The sequence below is a fragment of the Lonchura striata genome, chromosome 6, assembly GCF_046129695.1.
Source record: "Lonchura striata isolate bLonStr1 chromosome 6, bLonStr1.mat, whole genome shotgun sequence".
Taxonomy (NCBI): Eukaryota; Metazoa; Chordata; class Aves; order Passeriformes; family Estrildidae; genus Lonchura; species Lonchura striata.
In genome coordinates this window covers 14,801,389-14,822,489 of record NC_134608.1, presented here as the reverse complement: position 1 = coordinate 14,822,489, position 21,101 = coordinate 14,801,389, and the positions used below count along the sequence as shown (strand labels likewise).

The 21,101-nt window shown below is 36.2% G+C and overlaps 1 protein-coding gene across 5 annotated transcripts in view; it reads right to left on the bottom strand.

Moving 5' to 3' along the window:
- DICER1 (dicer 1, ribonuclease III) overlaps nt 1–21,101 on the bottom strand; it is a 66,877-nt gene that overhangs the window by 18,213 nt on the left and 27,563 nt on the right. For 4 of the 5 annotated variants that reach the window (XM_021549685.3, XM_021549683.3, XM_021549682.2 and 1 more), the window contains exons 5-19: nt 20,186–20,348; nt 19,658–19,788; nt 18,639–18,773; nt 17,746–17,906; nt 16,383–16,551; nt 13,814–14,286; nt 10,091–10,223; nt 8,934–9,176; nt 8,680–8,834; nt 7,283–7,415; nt 6,782–6,857; nt 5,515–5,654; nt 1,809–1,988; nt 767–980; nt 532–685 (exon numbers count right to left, since the gene is read on the bottom strand). In XM_021549685.3, coding sequence (XP_021405360.2) covers nt 532–685; nt 767–980; nt 1,809–1,988; nt 5,515–5,654; nt 6,782–6,857; nt 7,283–7,415; nt 8,680–8,834; nt 8,934–9,176; nt 10,091–10,223; nt 13,814–14,286; nt 16,383–16,551; nt 17,746–17,906; nt 18,639–18,773; nt 19,658–19,788; nt 20,186–20,348 — 2,660 coding nt within the window. Of the gene's footprint in view, nt 1–531; nt 686–766; nt 981–1,808; nt 1,989–5,514; nt 5,655–6,781; nt 6,858–7,282; nt 7,416–8,679; nt 8,835–8,933; nt 9,177–10,090; nt 10,224–13,809; nt 14,287–16,382; nt 16,552–17,745; nt 17,907–18,638; nt 18,774–19,657; nt 19,789–20,185; nt 20,349–21,101 lie in introns of those variants that run through there. The other variant, XM_077783976.1, reaches the window with a different exon arrangement.

Genomic DNA, 21,101 nt, shown 5'->3' with positions numbered 1-21,101 from the left:
AGGGAATAATTAAGCCTCCACAAAGCCTACTAATTCTGGAGAACCTTTGCATATCCAGTCCATAAAATGAGTATCACTCAATATAAAGATTCTATTCAATGGTCTTCATCACTTGTAATTTTCCCCATCTACCAACATGATACCTTCCTTTAGCAGGCCTTTGGTGTTCATAAGCAGTAACCAGAAAAAAGGATTCTCATGCAATCTTCCAAACTAAGAATGGTTTCAGTAAGCCACTTCTTCACGAAGTTGTGGTGTTTTATCAAGATACCTTCTAAGTTTTGTAGTGAGTTCTACCATTCCTCATAAAAATGTAATGAATCTTGGGATGTCTAAACACTTAAATCCTACTAATATAAGATTAACTGCCAATTTAAAAATCTTTACCTTTTTTGAAACACTACCACATACCTTCAGACTAACAGCACACAGTTCTTAAAAAGCAATTCTGCTGCAGATTTAACATGCCCATATTTACAAGTGTTTGTATAAATACAACAGGTACACACCTACACTATGTAAAGTACTCACCGTGGAATGATAACTGCATCTTGATAATCTTCTAACTTGAAAATAAAAGGCATTTCTTTTGTATATTGTGTACTGGGAATGCCTGTACGTGCCTCAGATTTCTCAATGTCTTCCATAAACTTAAAGTCAATGTCCAAAGTGCTGGAGTCATCAACTTAAAAAGGAAAATGCATAACTCAGTTTTCTAGGCTGAACTTTTCTGACAAGTTGTAAATTACAAAATTTTTGTTCTTACCAACATTTAGAGGTAGAACACAATAGGCTGAATCAGCTTCTGTAGGTTTGAACTCTAGTGCAGGTTTCTCAAGACGAAGAATATGTGAAAAAATGTACTGGTGGAGTCGTGTGATCAGCTCAAGCATTTGCAGAGACAGAGTAAAACCAGATTTCTTAAGCTCAATGGATATTGTAACCTCTCCAGAGCGAGTATACACAGGAAAGTGAGGAATCTAAACAAGAACAAAGTCGAAAGACATCACATAAGAAAATCCCAAGTGGGATTCCTCTACAGAGTAATGTCTGTTTAGTGCAGATTCTGAGGTAATGCTTGACTGATCCAAATTGTAACAAATAGGATCAGAATTCTGAACTGTGATGATCCTTCAATTACAGGTGAGGCTCTGAATGTTAAGGAATGACTGATTTGTTTTTTTTCATAGTTCTTTTTCTTTTTACAGCTCTTCTCTTTATAAAAGCTAAGTAGAAAATAAAGTATTTTATATTATGAAGTAAGAAATGTGAAAACCAGCAATATTCCTGCAACATCTTACATGAACACCAGAAAATACAATTTTGAAAAAATCTCTCAGCTGAGTCTCGCCAACAGAAAATTGGTGATATTAAAAATTTTCTGAAGCAAAAGGTGCCAATTTCAATTAACACAGCCCACTTTTTTTGCTGCTGCTTCAGGAAACGCTGAGAGAATTTGTTACCTTAGCTTTTGTATAGATAAGGTACTGCAGTGCAGGCCACCTCCATAGCTGGTATCATACTCCTATCATACCTTGAACAAATAAGGAGGGAAATCTTGAATTTGCCAATGCAAAATACTAAACTTCTAAACCAAAAGTTTTACAAAAATAGATGGTTCCATCCCTAAAGACAGAAAAAGAAGTGGGGACTTGACTGGATGGATAGTGTTGCTTATTTCCTGGAGGCTACTTGATACAAGTATAATTTGTGGTCATTTCCAACTCTTCACTCTGTTGGGTGGGGAGTAAGTGGAAAATAACAGGTTGCAAGGCATGCAGAATAAGGAAGGGAAATAGATTCCTTACTTGAGGTATAGGTTTGGCTGTCAATATGCCAAAACATCTTGTTGTATCCTCAGGAGGATATAGCTTTCGTCTCCTGAAGTTGAGCTCATCAGGTAGAGGAGTCGTTAACACCATTCCTATTACATACAAGTAACAGGGCTGATCGGGCTTGGGATAACTATCCCTCAAACACTCTGGAATCTGAAAAAAAAAAAAAAAATCAAAATAAGAAAAAACATTATCATGATAAAAATCAGCAAAGTGTACCATGTTATTATTCTCTGAATCAGTCCTCTAATGTTTATTTGGAAACACATTGCTAAAAATAAGGAACAAAAAAAAATTATTCTGAGCTCAAGCAGTGTTTTCTTTCTTAAGCAAAAATGTTTGGCCAGCAGCCTGGCATGGCAGCCATGAATTTTCCTTTGTCCTCAGTAGGTGAGCTGGGAGATAGAGGGTGGCTTTTCATAAGAAGACTTACCAAAAATTCTAAAGGAGACTTAGTAACAACCTATCCTATTGGTCCCCATAAAGTCCCTGTAACTTTCCTAGTAGATACTGGAGCTCAAATGTCTGCCCTCAAAGTTGAAGATCCCTCTTCACATGGAATCATTCCCTCAAATAAAGGTATATTGGTGGTGGGTGCCATTGGACATGCCCAGCCTCAAAAGATTGCTAAGGTAAGGTGCTGGTTGCTGGGGAAGCAGAAAGAGATTGAAACTCTAATACTTTTGGGACACTGCCCTACAAATTTATTAGGACTGGACCACCTGAAGAGAAAGGTGTGGACTGACAAAGAAGGTGGAATATGGGTGTTTGGGAAAGAAACTCACCATCTATGCCTATTATGTGCCACCCGTACTCTTCCTCCCTCCCTTGTAACCAATGTCAAGCCTTACCCCGGGAGCAAGTACAGATCACCCGTTACTGACTACTTGAAAAACAAAGGGATATTGATTCCAAAATATTCTCCCTGTAACTGAGTGCTCTTGCATTACCATCCATAATGCCTCAATCTCCACTTGAGGAGGCATGAGCCAAGATGAAAGAAAGAAGTGATCAAGCTGAAGAACTGTTTCCATCTATGCAGACACAAGACTGATTTGATGGATCAGAACCCTAGATCATGGGTCACTACCCTCCTAAAGACTTTAGAGCTTACAGGATGGGGAAAGTGGTTATCACAAACTAGGAGTTGTAGCTACCACTGGATTTGTATTTTTAATTGTGGGCACTAGCCTGGTTATGTGCATGATAACACACTTACTCATCTCGCTTTCCCCCTCTGCTTGCTATACTTGGATCACCACTGTGGGAGAAGACTACATCCATGTTCCTCAAGGCAATGGAGAACCACAGGGCGGAATGTCGTGAACGAGTAAAAAGTAAGGAATGTGTCTCCACTGCCTCTTTGAAGATTAAGGTTTGAAAAATCAAGTTTCAAATTGCCTCTAACAAAAGCCTGATGAACTGTTTTGTTTTAGAAAATTAAGTGCGCTTTTTGAAAATAATTCAAAAAATTGATGACGATACATTGAGCAAACAAGTAGCTGATTTTTGATACATCATGAGAGCTAGCCAATGAAGTGGACATGTTGCCAACTATCAAAATCCTCTACAAGCAAGTGCCCAACCTTGCCAAAGGTGCTGCCAAATCTACATAGTGCTGGAATGTTTGCTGTCTGTGCTGTCCTACACTGCCCTGTGAGGCTGTTTGTGCCCCTATCCCCTGTGCTGGTCCCGCTGCCATGGCTCTGCTCCCTCACTGGCAAGCCTTGACTGGAGAGAGACACATCACACTCCGCAAGCCAGCGTTGGACCCAAGGAAGTAACAGCCCTTTCATGTGCTTCTCATAATTATTCTCGGCATTTTCCTACTTTTCTATTTTCTCTCTTCTCTCTTTCCTTTCTCTCTTATAAAATACGAAGTTGTATTTTTGCTTTGGATCACACCACTTAACTTTGTTTGTATTTTAATCTTGCTTTTGGGTATGCTTAGAAGCTTCCTTTCTGCTGTAGTGGATGGAGGCAAAACATGCCTCTCCTCACTTTAGGCAGATTAAAATAAACTTTTTTTTTAAATGCAAATGTCTGCATTTAACCAATACACTAGAGTATATTTTATGTGCAAGACCTTTGGAACTTAACAGGAGAACAGAAAAAAAAAAAGGGAAAGTGTGCATACTCAGGAAAATAAAAAACTAACTTGACTGAACCTACAGCTTCATTAATACAGATTTTTTCCAGTAGAATTATTTAAAAGTATCAAAAATGTTTTGATACACTTGGGACAAACACATAAATAAACTTCAATACACTGCCCCTTCACCCAGGCACTACACTGTATGAGTTTTCTCATTACAATTCTAGCTGGCAGATGTGAATACTCTCAACAGCCACAAGCAATTTTAATTCTGCTGCTCAGATTTGTCATAGATGTTAAGAAACCATATTTTATGTTTGGTAGAAGTTCATTACTTTGCAGGTCTCAAAATGATCCTCCTGTTTATCTAAAACTAAATTGCAACACATGTAGTCCTGGATTTTAAAGTTACACTGCAATAAAACTATGGCTTTGGCTTAATGGAAAATTACTCATAAATTTAATAACTACATTAAACCCAAGAGGATCTTGCAGACCTTAAATATTTGCCAAAGCTTCTTTTCCAGATGTGAGAAGTTGGGACAAAGGCAAGGGAAAGTATTCTTAGACTCCCTATTAAAAAATAACTGAGAAAGAATGATGCATCACTTAACAAATCAACTCCTCTGAATGAGATACCATTTTGCATTTTATGAATCACCCCTATTCCAACAATCACTAGAGAGGGAAAAGGACAGAGAAAAGCACTTGTAACAAGGCATACTGTGCAAAAATGCAAACTATGCATCTTTGTAATATGTAAAGATTATCAGATTCTATATGAGTTACCTGTCCTATTCAAAGGACCTTAGACAGAACCTGTAACAACTGCAGGGGAAAAAGGAAGGTTTCCAGAGTAGCTGCAAAATACTCTTACAAAGCTTCTTTTCTCCATTTTCTCTTAAAGTATTTCTAATTCCTCCCACAAATGCCATTTAAGAAGTCCAATTTTACAAGTTGGTATGGTTGAAACCTGTTGTAACAGACTGCGAATACCTTACTTAACACAGAGCTGTATTTTCTTGTGTGACCGTTTCAACAGATCAAGTATAATATTAAAGTATAATATTTAGAACTACTTTAAAAGTAAAAAATAAAATTACAGGTACCCTTATTTGATATTCTAAGATTTAAACTAGGAATTACGAAATTCTGTGTTCAACCACTAAACTTGCCAAACTAAACCAGGCATCCAGAAAAAAAACCCAAACATATTTCTGTATTTAGCTAGGGACACATCTTTAGTGTTCAATTATTTGTCCTGAAAGCCAGTAATAAGGTAAAGACTTTACAGATTATTAATGCAGAACTGTTTTCATCACAGTTGTTTTCATACTAGGCAAATAACTATTTGTCAACAAGCCCTACAGAAAGAGAATGTTCTCTGAGCTTACAGACAGGCTTCCAAAGCATGTGGTACCATAAACTCAGGTAGCACTGCAAGCTTCCACAGAATCAGAACATCAAAGTAAATACAAGACTTCTAAAAATTTCTAATCAGCTAAGATTAAAAGTTGGCAATTCTGTCTTATGAGTACATAAAGCATTAGATCAGAGATCTGGACAGCAGTCAGTGATACTCACAGCTTTAGGATAGCACTGTCTTCGTTTCGTAGAGCCTGGCCTTCCTGGAACACTGGTTTCTTCTTCATCGTGTAAATCAAGTTCCTCCTCATATTTAACCGTTTCTTTACCAACTGGCATCAAATGATCATCCAGTTCACCTGGATATTACGGAAAAGTACAAAGAAATAGCATTATGAACAATCAGATCTTGGTTCCTTCAGATATTACATAGCAGTGAGATTGCTTGTGAAAACACTCATATGTAAGGTTTTAATATACATGGACTACTGCAAGGCTTCAAAAGTACAGCTTTGGGGAAAGAGTGATAAAGACTGAATTATGAGAAAAAGTGCTTATTTGTAGTTAAAAAAAAAACCTCTTATATTTAATTAAAAATTGAATTCTTTAACTAAAATATCCAAGAATTCTTTTTGCCCAAAAGTGTTCTTCAACTGAAACACTTACTTTAAAATTGCTCCCATGGAGTTATACAAAGGAAGAGGGAAAAATTATATTTCTGTATCATTCTAAAAAGTAAATTGCTGCTTTTGAATGTGCACTTCCAACACTGGACTGAGCCACCATCAGGGTGCCATTCTTGGGTATATTTGTTGGTATGAATTCAGTGCTCAAAAGGTTAAACTCAGAAAAAAAATATAAACCCTAGACCTAAAATTCTTTTTTTGCTTAAAAAACACATAAATACTTCTATACTTTACTAAAAAAATAAAACCAAAACAGTAGCACAATTATCTTTAAAATGTTCCACAATGAAGAACATGCTCCATGATCCTTAGTAGAAAAAAGAGCTGAAGTAGTCCTGCAATGTCCTATTTTCAGATCATGACTTAGAATACAGTGGAGAAGGCAATAAATTTAGGGTTGTATACTTTATATTTTGTCAAAATTCACTTTAAAAAACATGTTCTTTTGGCTGTAGGATGTAGTTTCTGACCTATAATCAGTACCTCCTAGAGAACAAGACTCTTTCCCCAATTAAGTATATTCAATGCCAAAATCTTTGTCTCTTGTACTAAAGTTGCTTTTGCTGTTTAATAAGAAATTTGTTAAATCACCACATTTCCCTGGGAAATTTAACTTCAGCTTACATGGTGTAAGCTAAATTAGTAAGTACATGACCACATCACAAAACAAGGCAAGTGAAAGAAAGCTGCAGGAGAAAGAAAGCTCCAGGAGAAAGGCATGTACATATACATCTATACCATAGGCAATTTCTCAACTAGAAAATATACTTTAACAAAAAGGTTGTTTTTCCAGTCCTTACCAATTTTGTGCAGTTTTTCACAGCAAATAAGAGCGACAACTCTCTCAGCCAATCTTGCACAACTCATTGGAGGGCCCTATAAACATTTAAATACTTTGTAAAAACTTAGGTTTACTAGCAAGTTACTTATATATGCTTAGTTTAACACAAACACTTGAGGCAAGCAAAATTTTCATAAAAAACATTGACAACAGTTTTGTGAAGATATTCAGGCTTGTTTTTCCATGGAAACCAAAACTACAATAACTCAACTATACTATTGATCAAAACCAATGAAGGACAAGTGCATGCAGTAAGAATGTACAGGAGAGAATATCTAAATACTTTTGCCTTTGGCATAGGCAACAACTGATGGAATATGAATTATAACAAAAACAGACAGTGATCTAAAACCAGATAGAGACTACAATACAGAAAAAACTAGTTTTCATTTAAATCTAGAAATGGCACAGACCATCCTTAGCCCTACATATTTATGTATTTCCTTGCCCAAATACCTACAACAATTGAAGCTCGAAGAGGTGAGTTGATTGGCAGGTAGAGAGTAGAGTAAAAGGTATGGTCAGGTAGTTCCCAGGTCTTACACTTGGGAGCCAGGTGTGTAAATGGATCACTTGGTAATCTAGCGCAGTACCTGAGTAGACAAACATTTTACAAATCATCAAAACCTACAAAAACACATTGCAGTAGAACCTTACCTTACTGATATGAATGCAACAGAAGATGATTTCAGGCACACTGAGCACTGTAAAGGTACAATACTGACTCATATTCAACCAACTTCAGAGCAGAAGACTTCCAAATCCTTTATTATAAACTTGGTCTCCAGAAAGGTTACTCCAGCTTGTAATGATGCACAAGGCTGTTTCCTACTAGGTCCCAAAGTTCCCATTATGTCTCCTGAGTTTATTTTTGTCTTATTCCTCCTGTTTATCATGGTTTCCCCCTCCCACCTTTCCTCCCTTGTACTGACTTCCCTCTCTCCCAACTTGGTATTAAATGTCAACATCTTGATGTTTAATTGTGCTGGACCTCTTAACAGTCCAGATGTAATACCACATATACCCACCTGCCAGACAGCCTTTGAACCATTCATGCTTCAAATCTGACTGCTTTGAGAAGCTTTATTTACCAGGCAATCCATCAAAACAGTCTGCATCTCAAGAATTTAGTTACTAATGTAGTACTTTGGCAATTGCACCACAAGCTTTAAATGACATTCACTGCTTTTCACAGACTCAACCACTTCATGACACCAGAGATAAAAAGCCCTCAGTAAAACTTGGTTGGTTTCTACCAACCCGCTTTTCTTTATGGGCCTAAAAGCTGTTGCCATGAGGACTTGGTCCATAGCATTCCATATGACTATAGCTAAACTGACTGGTTCACAACTTCCTGGTTCTTCCTTGTCTTTTTTGTCTTCCTGTCACTGAGAACCTCCTCACAGAGCTGATATTTGAGTATTTCCCATCCTGTCTGGTGGACTTTAGTTACTGTGGTTTTGTTTGTAAAGATGACAAAAGAATGCTACTACAAATATGAATACTGGAACTGGAAGATTTAACTACTGTTTTAATGGTTCATTTATTTATTTTTTAAACTAGCTTGACAAGAGCAAAAATGCAACTCTACTACACATTTTGAAGCTGAATATTTTCAGAGAAGCTTTTAATTAAACAGGAATCAACATTACTACATTTATTATCAGAGCTAGAACCTCTGGTAGGATAAAGAAAGCAAACCTTCTTCAAACCTCTGTGACCACTTTCTTTAAGAAAGAAGATTCTGTCAAGATACCCAAGAAGAAACATGTATAATGCCCCATGCATCCATGCTGCGAGACACACTAAGAAATCTTTCATTCAATGATATGAAGTAAGGAGTGAATAACCTCTTACCTATTTATGTGTCCAATAGCAGTGTTAATAGTAACCCTCGGACTGTTCTCATCTGGCCTCAATACATAGGGTGGAAAGACATCATCATCATCAACAACAGGTTCAGTTTCCGTTTCACTGGCATCAACAGATTTTGAGCATTTGTTTCGGAGGATCTTAACATTTCAAGAACAGAACATGATGAGAGATTTTTTCCCTGAAAAAGTACTAAGATACACTTAAAAAAACCCAGGCCCATTCCTTTGACCTCATACCTTCTCAATTGCTTTGTATGTCTTAAGATCTTCTTCAAAACTTTTGATTTTGTCTGTATCTGCTAACATAATGTAATTGGAAATTGGTGCTCTAGCTCTTCCTTTTGACTGCACATAGGAACGGTACTCTGTGGGCAAATCAAAACGCACCACCAAATTGCATTTTGGTATGTCAACACCTTCTTCCACAATACTAGTAGCAATAAGTAGGTTGGTCTCATGTGCTCGAAATTTTCTAAGAACCTGCAAAAGTATGAGGACAAATTTTAGAGATTAATTTTACAAGATCTGTTTCCATCATGAAATTCAACAAAGGGCAATAAAACCAAGACGAGCGGCTCAAACACCCCCAAAACATGTCCAGACATGGAAATACAAAACTATTACAAAGAATCTTTTCAGAAACATAACAAGAGTATTTATCAGAACCAGAAGATTTCTAAGAATAAAATCAGGTATGTGGAATCACGTGTCTAAGAAGCTACTATAACCTGTAGCAATGGAGAGGATCCCCCCCATTTACTTACAAGTTTTCAGTTGTGGTATTAAAGAAAAAACAAATTATGCTTTCAGGACACCATCTTTTTCCAAACATTCCTGAGGCTGAAGCATCCTCAGGGGGTAGAGCACATTCTAGAGCTGGCACTTCTGATATTCATACTATATATGAAACAATACTAAGGAAAAAGCGTGCTGTCTGGACCACAACCAAGCCAGGATGAGCTTTAAATTACATAAAATCAGGGATTTTTTTTAACATTTTAATATACAATAATTAAGCAAATTCACATTTAGAAATATTAAAATCAGCTTAACTACTGAAAATGTCAGTAAGCCTCACATTCTTTACATTCTTAACATATAATACTACCACTAAAACAACGCAGAAAAAATAGATAATGGTCTGACTAGATATAAACATGATTTTACATGAAGTTTTAATTTCTGTTTGTATAATGTGGCATAGCAATGTCTCCATAATTTTATTGTTTTACAAACAACATCTGTATCTCCAATAAGTAAGTATATTTGTTAAAACAAAGCTATAAACTTCCAGTGACTGTGCCCCAGATTCTGCCTGTTGATTTGTTTTGTTTTCAAAGGCATGCACACAAAAAAATAGTACTGCCAGTGGAATTTTTTTTTCTCAAAGTTACCTCTTCCTGTTTTCTAAATTCTACTTCCATCTGCTTGTTACGAGGCTGGTTCTTGCCAATGCCATGTCCAGTTATAAAATTGCTACTGATGTAAGCCAGTTCTGGATCTTGCTTGCCAGCTTCTTTTATCAACCTAAAAATATTACACGTGTTTTTAGAAGTTACACAACCTACAAAATGGAGGAAAATCTATTATTTGTAAGATCTATAATAAAAGGAAAAGTGGAAGCATGACAATTAAGTAATGTTAACGCAAACTGACTGCAGCCTTCTCAAAAACCTCTGTAAGGTTACCACAAGACAGACTGCATACAGAAACATAAGGAGTGCTCATGCATCACACACATACCTGCCACAGCAAAACTAGGTATTTTTAAATCAATTACTCTAAGGCTCTCTGTTGTTAAACCACTCTACTCAAAATTACTTTGTTAATCTTTTTCTGTAGGCTCTAGCTGATTTTAGAAGAAAACGGTATCTGCTTCCTCAACAAAATTACGATTCTTTAGTATAAAATGTTAACTTCTAGGTTAAAACGTAAGATTGTAATTCTACTAAATATTAGAATATATATTCTGTTCAAGTCTACTGGTGACAAAATGTTGACCTGTTTTTCTCAAGAGTGATCCTCAGCCTACACGGTGAGCTGTTCACTACTTGTGAACATCTACCTCAAATACAATTCTTTAAAAGGAATAATCAACAGGGATGTGAGGGACTTTCATGCCCTCACTTTATTTACACTCAGTTTATTCTTTAGGTTACAGAAGTAGAAAAGACTGGCTTCTGCAGTGCTCTGATTTCACAGATAAGGCAGAAGATCGCTCACCTAAATAATGCATGAAATCTAAAAATGAGGCATTTATGGATTTAAAACCACAATTACAGCATGCAATCAAAGTAAGTATGCTGAAGCATCATTAGTTGATCAGTTTCCAGGATGAACAGAATTTGGAATTACTCAACTGCAATAGGCTTTTGAAAAGGAGAGCCAATAAAAACCAAGGGATCATATACAAAAAAAATCCCTTGCATGTGTCACTATAGCCATCCCACTACTACTACTCTGCTCAAAGATATCCATCATGTCCATTACTAGGTGCTCCCCACAGGCAAAGAACAGCATGTCTCTTTGCACCTCCAGCATAACTCAAACCTTTCCCCAAAAAATCTCTAGCACTTCTGCCTCACAGAAGTAGAGAGATGCAGTGCCAGTCCCCAGCTACACGCCTACCATGTGCCCAGCAAGCTGCTGTCAAACCAGAGGGAAAACAGCAAAGTTCTCCCTACTCTTTCTACCCTGGGGAAACTACTGAAGTCTGGCCCCCTTTCTTAGTCCGCATTTTAAACAACGTTTATGGGAACATAAAACACCTTGAAGGCTTTCTTTCTCTGCAATCTCTTAAAACTGGAATGAACAGGGAGATAGGCAAGAGGACAGAAGACAGGCATACAGCTTGCTGTCCTCAGGGAAACAAGACTAGAGGGATCCACTTGTGCTGAAGTACAAATGTGGTTAGTTAGTTCAAGGACAAATGGAGTTGTATTTCTGTATGCAGTCTAGGTTCTTGAGACAGTCTAAGAACGTATGGGTTAATAACTGGACAGAAATATTTTTTTTATTTCTTTTTCAACATGGCATATCTGTGAGGTCACACAAATTGAGTACATATTAAACATCTCAAACATTCTTACTTTAGTTTATTTGCATAGAAATGGACAATTCAAAGCATCTGAATAAACATTTCATTGCAAATCTTCACCAAGTTCCTAAGAAACATATAGGACTTCAAACCTGTGACTAAAAAAAACTATTTGTGGTAGGTAACAGGTGGTGTTTTTCAAACAGATAACTTCTGCTTTTCAAACTTCTGCTTTCAAACCCTTCTCTTAAGGGAGCTAAGAGGCACTGAAATGCAAATGGAAGGGAACTGGCCTTTAGAAAATGTCTTGTATTCTGAAAAAGCACTTATAGGCACCATAACTGATCTGTATACACCAACTTAAACAGTAAGCAAGCCACTCCACCAAGTATAATAATACAGAAAGTACAACTCATGCCATGAATTTTGCCCTTCTTTAGTCATCCTAGATTTCAAAAAATGGTAATCTAAATACTACCATAATAACTGTGTTTTAAGAAAAATTATACTTCTGTTTTAACTCAGTTCCATTACTGGAAGCAGCCGTGATACACTAATTCAAACATTCAGGACTTGCCCATTCAGTAGAGTCTTTCCCCTATATAAGCCTAAGTACAGCAGAGGCCCTTAAATTAAACACGCTCTGCTGAAGAGGGCCTACAGTGAGCTTCTCCACCAAAGGCTTCCAGTCTTAATTCCAACAGCTCCAGTCAGATGGTCAATACAATCAGGTGTTCTGAAATCAGGTGCTACATGAGGTAAAGGAGCATTTTGAGAGTCTGGCAGATAGCTTTCAGAAGGGGATAAAAAGTTACATATAGTTTTATATTTTGCCACCAATAACCTCTACTCAAGGTGCCTAAAGCTCAAAGATGGCAGAATTTGATCATCTATTTAATCTAGAGTCCATATTCTGTCAGGTTCAAGAGCAGTTTGGATATTGTATAGTGTATAAATCACAAAATACAAGAATGAATGCACAGTGGAAAACCAATATGATTTAAATCACATTCATGACTGAACAGAGAAGAAAAAAGTTTTCAGAATTCTGTTCATTCCCTGTAGGGTAATGAAATACTCATTTCAGTTCAGCAAAAGACTACTAATGTCGTTTCTTCAAGACTTATTAACAGAATATGTTCATTTTGCTGAACAGCTTGGTTTGCCTCATACTGCAGATTTATGTGAACATATTTAAAACGCAAAAAAGGAAAAAAGATAAAAGTTGAGAAAAGTTGACATAGACAAATCTGCAGATCAAAGGATATGTTATACATTTATTAACTCTAGCAAAAGTGTACCAACAGAGGGTCAGATTTAGAGGTATCCAGAATGCAATGAACATCTGCCACAGGACAACACTACACTATCAGAGAAACCTATCAAAAACCAAATCCAGCATAGGTGAATCAATCATGGCATTCACAGTTTGTGGCAAACAGGTTTTAACAATTAAGTGTTATACATAACTAACATGCATCACATTCAAGAATTGGAACTGATAAGGAAATACCATACTGCCAGTTGGCAAATACTCCCACATTCATTTTTCTTGGTGGAGACTTTAAGAAAGCACTTAGTGTTTGACTAAATAGGTGCTTTATAAACATCAACTGTGAAAGCAGTACTGGTAAATCTTAAGAGGTATTTGTGCAAAGGTAAGTTTAATTTTCTCTAGACTTGGATCATATAATATTGTGATTTACTAGGGTAATGGTGAGATTTCCAGAAGTATTGAACTCAGTAGGCTAGAGAAGTTTCCAACATCCATTGAAAATATAGATCTAAAGACCAATTACAACAAATCAGTATGTGCTTATTTTACAGGTTCAGTACAGTATTTCACATTTTGCCTTCTAAAGGAATCAAATTAAAAACTCAGGTCTGAAACAAGTCCTTGAGTACAACTTTCAAAGACATACGCCCTTCTCATATGCTTTAGAAATATTCCCGTATGATCTCCTAAACCAGCTTTATGAATAGAGTTCTGAAAATACAAGACAATCCCCTACAAAATCATTATATTAGCATCCTGGCAGCTAAGTCTGCCTTTTTCCTTCAGAATAATAAAAAGCTTTACCTATTTAGAACAACTGCTGTGTATCTTCTTTCCACAAAAATAATTCCACATAAAATATTAGTAAAGGGAGATGGGAAATTAGTCTCTGGCTTCTCTTTCTCCTCAATTTCTTCATCCTCATCATCATCTTCAGAATCACTCCAAGACACGTAATTATCCTGATTCCTATTGTTATACCATTCAACACTTTCAAACTGCTGCCGTTCATATGGTTTGTATTTGCGCAAGATTTCAAGCAGCTTTATTACTTTTGGGGTCACAAATTTCAGGTCAAGTGAGGCAGGCGAGAAGTGCTCTTCACAGAGTGCATGTATTTTCCTTAGGAAAGTGTCTGTAAACAATAAAAATTTCCTGTGCAGCTCCTCTTGTTCATGTTTGATATACTTCTGCAGCTCTCTCACCATCATCCCAGCTACCTTATCTGCACACCACGGTCCCAGAACAACCAACACAGCTCGACAGTCTGACAATATCTACAACAAATGAATTCAAGTATCAGTTCAAAGAGTACATTCATGAACTATTCATTTAAGACTAGGGACTTTTTTCCTCTTACAGCATAGTCTAAGGATTATGGCAATTTTTCTACTTAAAAAAAAAAAAAGCAGAAGTCTGCTTTTCTTATTTAGATGACCTTGGGAAATTTGGTGCTTTTAATGGAGCAAGTTCCCCCCTCCCCCTTAAATTACTACCAATCAACATCAAACTGTACATTTGGAATCTCCAAAAAACCCCAAACTTAATCAAAATTTTGCCATTTTGTAAAATTGCAATTTGAAATTTATACTAAAAAGAATAATACTTTTTGAATCAGCTAGATAAACACAGCAAAAATTCTTCTCTTTACTATATACACAGAACTAATAGAATAAGCATTTCACTGGGCGTTTTTACTTTATTTACTACTGACAGCTGGCAGGGTTTCAGAAGTATATAACCAGAAAGTTGCATGGTGGCCTTAAGGCAGCCTTAGGAAGTCTATCCTAGGAAAAACAACACAGTACATGTGGGTGGAATAATAAAAAGAGAAAACTATATCCTATTCAGAGAAAACAGAATAGGCATTAGAGTACCAGCATAATCTTATCTTATGAGAAGCTGTTTCCTCTGGAAGAGCAAAGCTGTCAGATAAACTAGAAATTTGGAAATGGGGTACACTGATAACACTATTAAAAGGACTTATTATTTGGATGCCCTGTATTGTACCAGAAGAACTACAATGGTACCATAAAAGGACACTGGTTTTGAGCTGCTGCTTTAATTTCTCTTCCTTCTTCCCTTCTGTGAGGAAATAAAGAACAGGCTCTCATCATCTTGATGCTGTCCTATCCTTTGTGAAGTTTAGTAGTTCTAAGACTTAAGGGCAAAACTATCTAGACTAATTGTAACTGCAGTTAGAGACTTGATACTCTACACTGCCAAGACATAAAGCACCTCAGTCTGAAACTCTTTTCTTAATATGGGCGTCTCCATCTTCACAGAGAGCTACTGGTTTAGAACAAGCATAGAGGGTTACAAGCATTAGATGTAGAACAGTTAATCCATTCTTCTAGACTCTGCAAGTCATGAAGATTGCCTCCAGACAGCATTCCTTATGTATTTTAGCCTATTACAGTTGAAGTTTAGCACAAAAGTAACCAGGATGTCCAATTCCCATGTACTATGATAGGCTGCCTTATGTACCCTAAGGCACCTTATGTGCCATCTTTCCCTCTGGCACAGATAATATTTTACAGACAGTGTCAGAGTCCTCAGTTTCTAAGAATAAAGGAAACTGGATTATTATGGGCTGAAGAAAGAAATACGCTCCCCAAATTTATCATGGACTATTACAGGAATAGTCACAGAAGCGACTCACTACTGACTTCTTGTTCAAAAACTTGCATCTCTACACAGCTGCAGCTTAGCAGGCAATTCCAAACCAGGAAGGCCAAGCAGGGTCAAAAAAGGTACCTGGACCCACTGTGTGAAAGGTCCCTGCTAAACACTCCACACCTTCTGGACCATCTTTTGCCAAAGGTCAGGACAACCACAGGGGCAAACACAGGAAGTCAGGGGCAAGCCTGAGATTCAAGTTCTGTTCCAGCAAGGTGTGGCCCTAGTCCAATATTATTCTAAGATAAATTAGAGACACTGCATATCTCTGGCTGGAATTTTTGCCTAAATCCTTTCTTTACCAGCTTTTAATACAACAGGCAACAGTCCAAATTCTTCCTGAAGCATTATTTCCTCTTCTGTACTGAATTATTCAAAGGTCATAGAAGATTGGGAAATGCAAATTCTTAACTTCAGAAATAAGGACCTACAACATTAGGGTACAGAATTGTTTTAGTGCTTTAAGCAAATCTGAATCTCAAACTAAATGGAATTCTAATCAATGCCTGACATTGAAGCCCCACTTATTTATGAAAACAACTGCATGTCAATGAACATAAAAATCAGAAGTCTTTTTGCTTCAGATAATGAAGGATGGCTAGCTAAGGAGGTTTCAGTTATGTAACATACATGGCAAAGAAAAACAGTAGTAAGATTTCTACTCCCCAGATCTCACATTTCTTGATATCCTTACCTGCTTAGAAATTAAGGTAAAATCTCTTTCTTTTGAATGTACAGATATGTTGCAGTCATTTAGGAAAGCAAGTGCTTCATCCAATTCCTTTAATAATCTTCCATACAACCCACTTTTGTCAGTATATGGTCCACAGTCTACAACAATCTCACATGGCTGAGAAGTATATCTTAATGAAGGCAAAGATCAAATTAAACACAGTTTCTGAAAGACAGAGCTATTTCAGCTCTTAAGTTTATACAGCAAACACAACAGCAACATGATGTGTACTCAGAAACACAATTATTAAAAGTTATACAGTTAAACACTTCAGCAAAAACCTCCACCACCTGAAATACTTAATGCTAGATACTGTTCTAATGCACTCCTAAAAAGAAGGCTAATATTGTAATCCTCATTTCAAATACTGGAAAATTTAAGCAAATTCTAATTACTTCACCAACATCTTCACTTGTTTTTGAAAGCGCACTCACTTGCTATACAAAAGAAAACCAATCTACATAATGTAAATTTATGTCTCTATATGCATTTATGCAATTATTATTCTTGAATGGCAAGAAATTCTTAAAAGGAAATGGTTCAGAGAAGTTAAAAAAAATGCATTTAAAACACTTACACACGGACAAAACACCTGTTCTATAACATAAAGAACCACCTTTAACTTTTTCTGAAATTCAACAATACCGCATAGGCGGTAGAAGAAAACATACTACATTAGCAATCACGTCACCCTAATTTTCCCTACACCAAGTCATTGCATTATCTCCACCTTTAGTTTAAACATTCCCAGGAATCTAGGTTCTGTAACTCACTTGCTCTGTTATTTAAGTATTTACTACCTCCTCTCATCTCCCTCTTTCATTAGTCTTTAAAACCCAGGCTATACATTTGAGGGAGAAAAAAAAGGCACTGCTCTTGCATTAAGAGCACATTGTACTGTGGATGTTGCCACATTTTCCTATATAGTGACATTATGGCATACACTGGACATGAAACAGTTACACTCCACACAAAAGAGTGCATTTTAAAAGTTCAGAAGTACTTAATGAAATGTCGGGTTTTTAGCTTGGTGGTATGTTGACAGGTGTTTTTGGTTGTTTTGGGGTTTTTTTGTAAGAGGATCTGTTTTGTTGTATCTTTTGTTTTGTTTTTTAACTACAGAAAATCCCTCCCTACCAAGGCCAATCAACCTTTATACTCAAAAGCCTTTTAACATTCCATCTCCATCCTAAATGGAATATCAGCATCATAGACACACAACCTTTTCTAAAACTTAGAAGACTAAATATTGCTACTGGTTTATTCCTCTATCCAAAACAGAAAATGCAGGCATTAGTTTACTAACAATCATTCTAATACACACCTGTCCAAGACCACCAAATCAGTTGCAGTTTCAGCATTGCTCTTCAGAATTTTCTCCAGTTTCTGGATCTTCTCCTCTAACTCAGCAGGATCACATTTCCCATTTAAAATGGAAGCCGTTAATCCCAAAATTCGAGGACATGATGGATAATCCTCACAGATCTGTGAAACAAAACAAATCATTTATGAAAGATCTGTGAAACAAAACAAATTATTTACGTTTATCTACCTGCAAACTTATGATGCTTAGGCTGGAAACTTTTATTTCAATAGCAGGTGTTGCAAAAGGAACCAAACACTGAATTGCTATTTTCTATCCTACTGACTGGAAGTTAAACAGCTATCACATTTAAAGGTAAATATGTACAACATGAAAAGTGGAAACAGTTAGCATTAAACAGAATATTTTTGTACCAATTACGTACCACATCATATAAAAAGGCACATGCACTTGAAGAGAGATTTGGAAAGATATTTATTATGCAGGTATCCTCTCACTTATAAGCCAAAAATTACATGGAGCCAATAATATTCTGGGAAGAGCCCAAAAACACCTTTAGAGATCAGCATTTTTAAAAATAATAAAAACTGATCAGTATGTCCCATTCCCTAACTCAAATATTTTATTGATGATTTTAAAAATTCCCCTAATTTAGCTTCTCTGTTAAAGACAGATTTGTCTTTAATACCCACTGTAAAATACATTATTCTTCTACCACATTGCATCACTGAAGTCTTAAACAGTAATTCCAGTCCCAGAAACATGCTAATATTTGTTCCACTAATATTTTTTTTTGTAGCAAAAGTTGCCTTAAATGGTTTCCATTTCTCCAGCTCTCCCTCTGACTTTTCTTCCTCAATCAAGTATATTAAACATTCATGTAATCAATGTACCTTCATAATTTCACGGTATGGATGATCCTGGATTGCAAGATGGCACTCATCAAACACCAGAAGATTAATATTTGACAGGGATAAATACTCATTTCTCAAAACAGTCAAAGCAACATGACATGTCATAACCAGAACCTAGATTGAAAGGAAAAAAATGTCAGTATAAAACAAGTACAAGCTATCAGAAATCAAGGTGAAGGAGGAAAAGTTTTCTGCTAATCTTGTGGGACAGCCTTGGCACATATCAATTCCTATTCATCTACCTACACCCAGGTAAGGACAAAAGAGACCAAAACATTCTCTACTGGAGAAAGCCATCTCTCAGAATGGGGGTGTACTTATAAGTATGTATCTCTCCACGCACATGCCTAGTTAAAAAATGAATACAAAAGATAATCTCAACAGCAACCAGACCACGCAGAAAAAGTATCATTAATAATCCAAATAAATTAAGCTAATGTCCTTATATCATCATGTCCCTGGCAAGAAAGCTAGTTCTTCATAAGATCTTAACTATTTGCAGCTGTAACATAAGCAGGACATTCTCAGAATTTTTGTTAGAGAAGAACTTATTTCTTGTACAACAACATATAAAAATTGAGTTTGTTGATAAAATTATTACACTCACTTCGAACTTCACTAAATATAGTAACACTTCTGTCAGAGTTCCTCAGACATATTCCATAAAGCATTACTAATCACCAGAAAGTAAACCCCAAAACCCTAACATTTAATAAAATTTTAATATCATTTAAAATACAGTGTGCACACTCAAAGTTTCTTTTCCAATCAACATAATGAACAAGGAGATCTCAGGGAGATTGAAAACAAAGGACTTGTAGGATGGCTTTTTAAAAACAACCTGAAAACATTTACATATATTTGCCTCAAAATTAACATACAAATATTACCAATATGCTTGATTTCTTTTTATAAAAGACAAATGTATAATTGTAAGGAATCACTTTTGATCCAACCTCTCTGTATGCTTTGCTTATAGTTTTTACATAATACATTACCTGATGCTTAGAGAACTCCTGATTCCATTTCTCTTTTGTCCATGATTCAGTTATCTCCAAACTTGAATACTCTCCCACTTTAAGGTCTGAATGTGTCCTGACAGCTGACACTTGTTGAGCAACTTGATTTGCTTAAGGAAAAAAAAAAAATCTCTATTGCATAAAGATCTTCTCATACTTTAATTTGTAAGTTGTGTGTCATATAACCTAGCACCACATTTCATAATGTGCTCTTTAGCTTAGACTGTTAAACCATGTGTACATGACAACTGCTTCTATGCAGAAACACATCAAGGAAATAGATTGCTAACTAAATTATAATTCAGATTCAATGTCTTAACTTTAAACTAGAAAACAGAACATGTTATATATATAAACAGATTACATAATACAAAAGATGAAAGGCATCACATCATTGCTGTGGCAGGCTTTATACAAAAGTCTTTCCCAACTTTGCTTTCACAGAACTTCTGTTACAGAATATTCCATGGAAGTATTAGCAGTGTGTTTAGCAACATTTCCTCTTACCAGAGTTGACCAAGAACACAGTTCTCTTTCCATTTTTGTTGAAATCTCCCCTGATCTGATAGGACAGCTCTTTAGTGAGTAGTACTGCAATAAAAGTCTTCCCTGAGCCAGTGTTTAAGCAGACTATTGTATTATGATCCAAAGCTGCTTCAAGCAGTTCAACCTAGGTTTAAAAAATAAGAATGTCCTTACTTGCAGCAATGCAGTGAAAAAGCTGACACAAAAAAAAAAAAAAAGATAACTACAGACAACTACAAGTCAATAGTATCACTTGAAATCTTTTAAATGCCATATAATTAACACATATTTCATAACAATGTATTCTCACAATACAATAATTCAAAAATATTAATACACTATATATAGCCAGCTTTTAAGTGGAAAATCCTTCAGTACCACAATTTACTCTCAGGTAGCTTTCTGAATTGATCTTTTTAATAGATTATTCTGTTGCTATATAGATGGTATGAAGAAAAACTACAGCTTTTAAATCCAATTGCACGCATCAATTCAGCCCAATAAGCAAGTAGACTAGCTGATGATGATCGAAGTTTCTCAGTAATGCTAACAAAACACTTCTGGGCACCTCTGCAGTGCAAAAAGTACTGGTATCCTAAAACTCAGTTTTCCTTAAAGTGAAAAATCAGACTACCCTGATGGGGTTTCTGACTTTAGAGGGCTGCTTTGACCAGGACGTGAACCAAAAATCAAAATTAGCATACCATGTGGAAGACAAAGTGAGAGGGTGAAGACGACATGATGTATGCATACAATTGAGAGGCACAGTTTATTTGTCTTTAGCAGCATTCTGCAGAGTGTGGCAGGAGAACACTCGGCTTAAAGGCTGCTCTGCTCATTAGAGCAAACAGAAGAGGGAAGGGGGGATGTAACAAACATCAAACAAAGCCAAACTAAA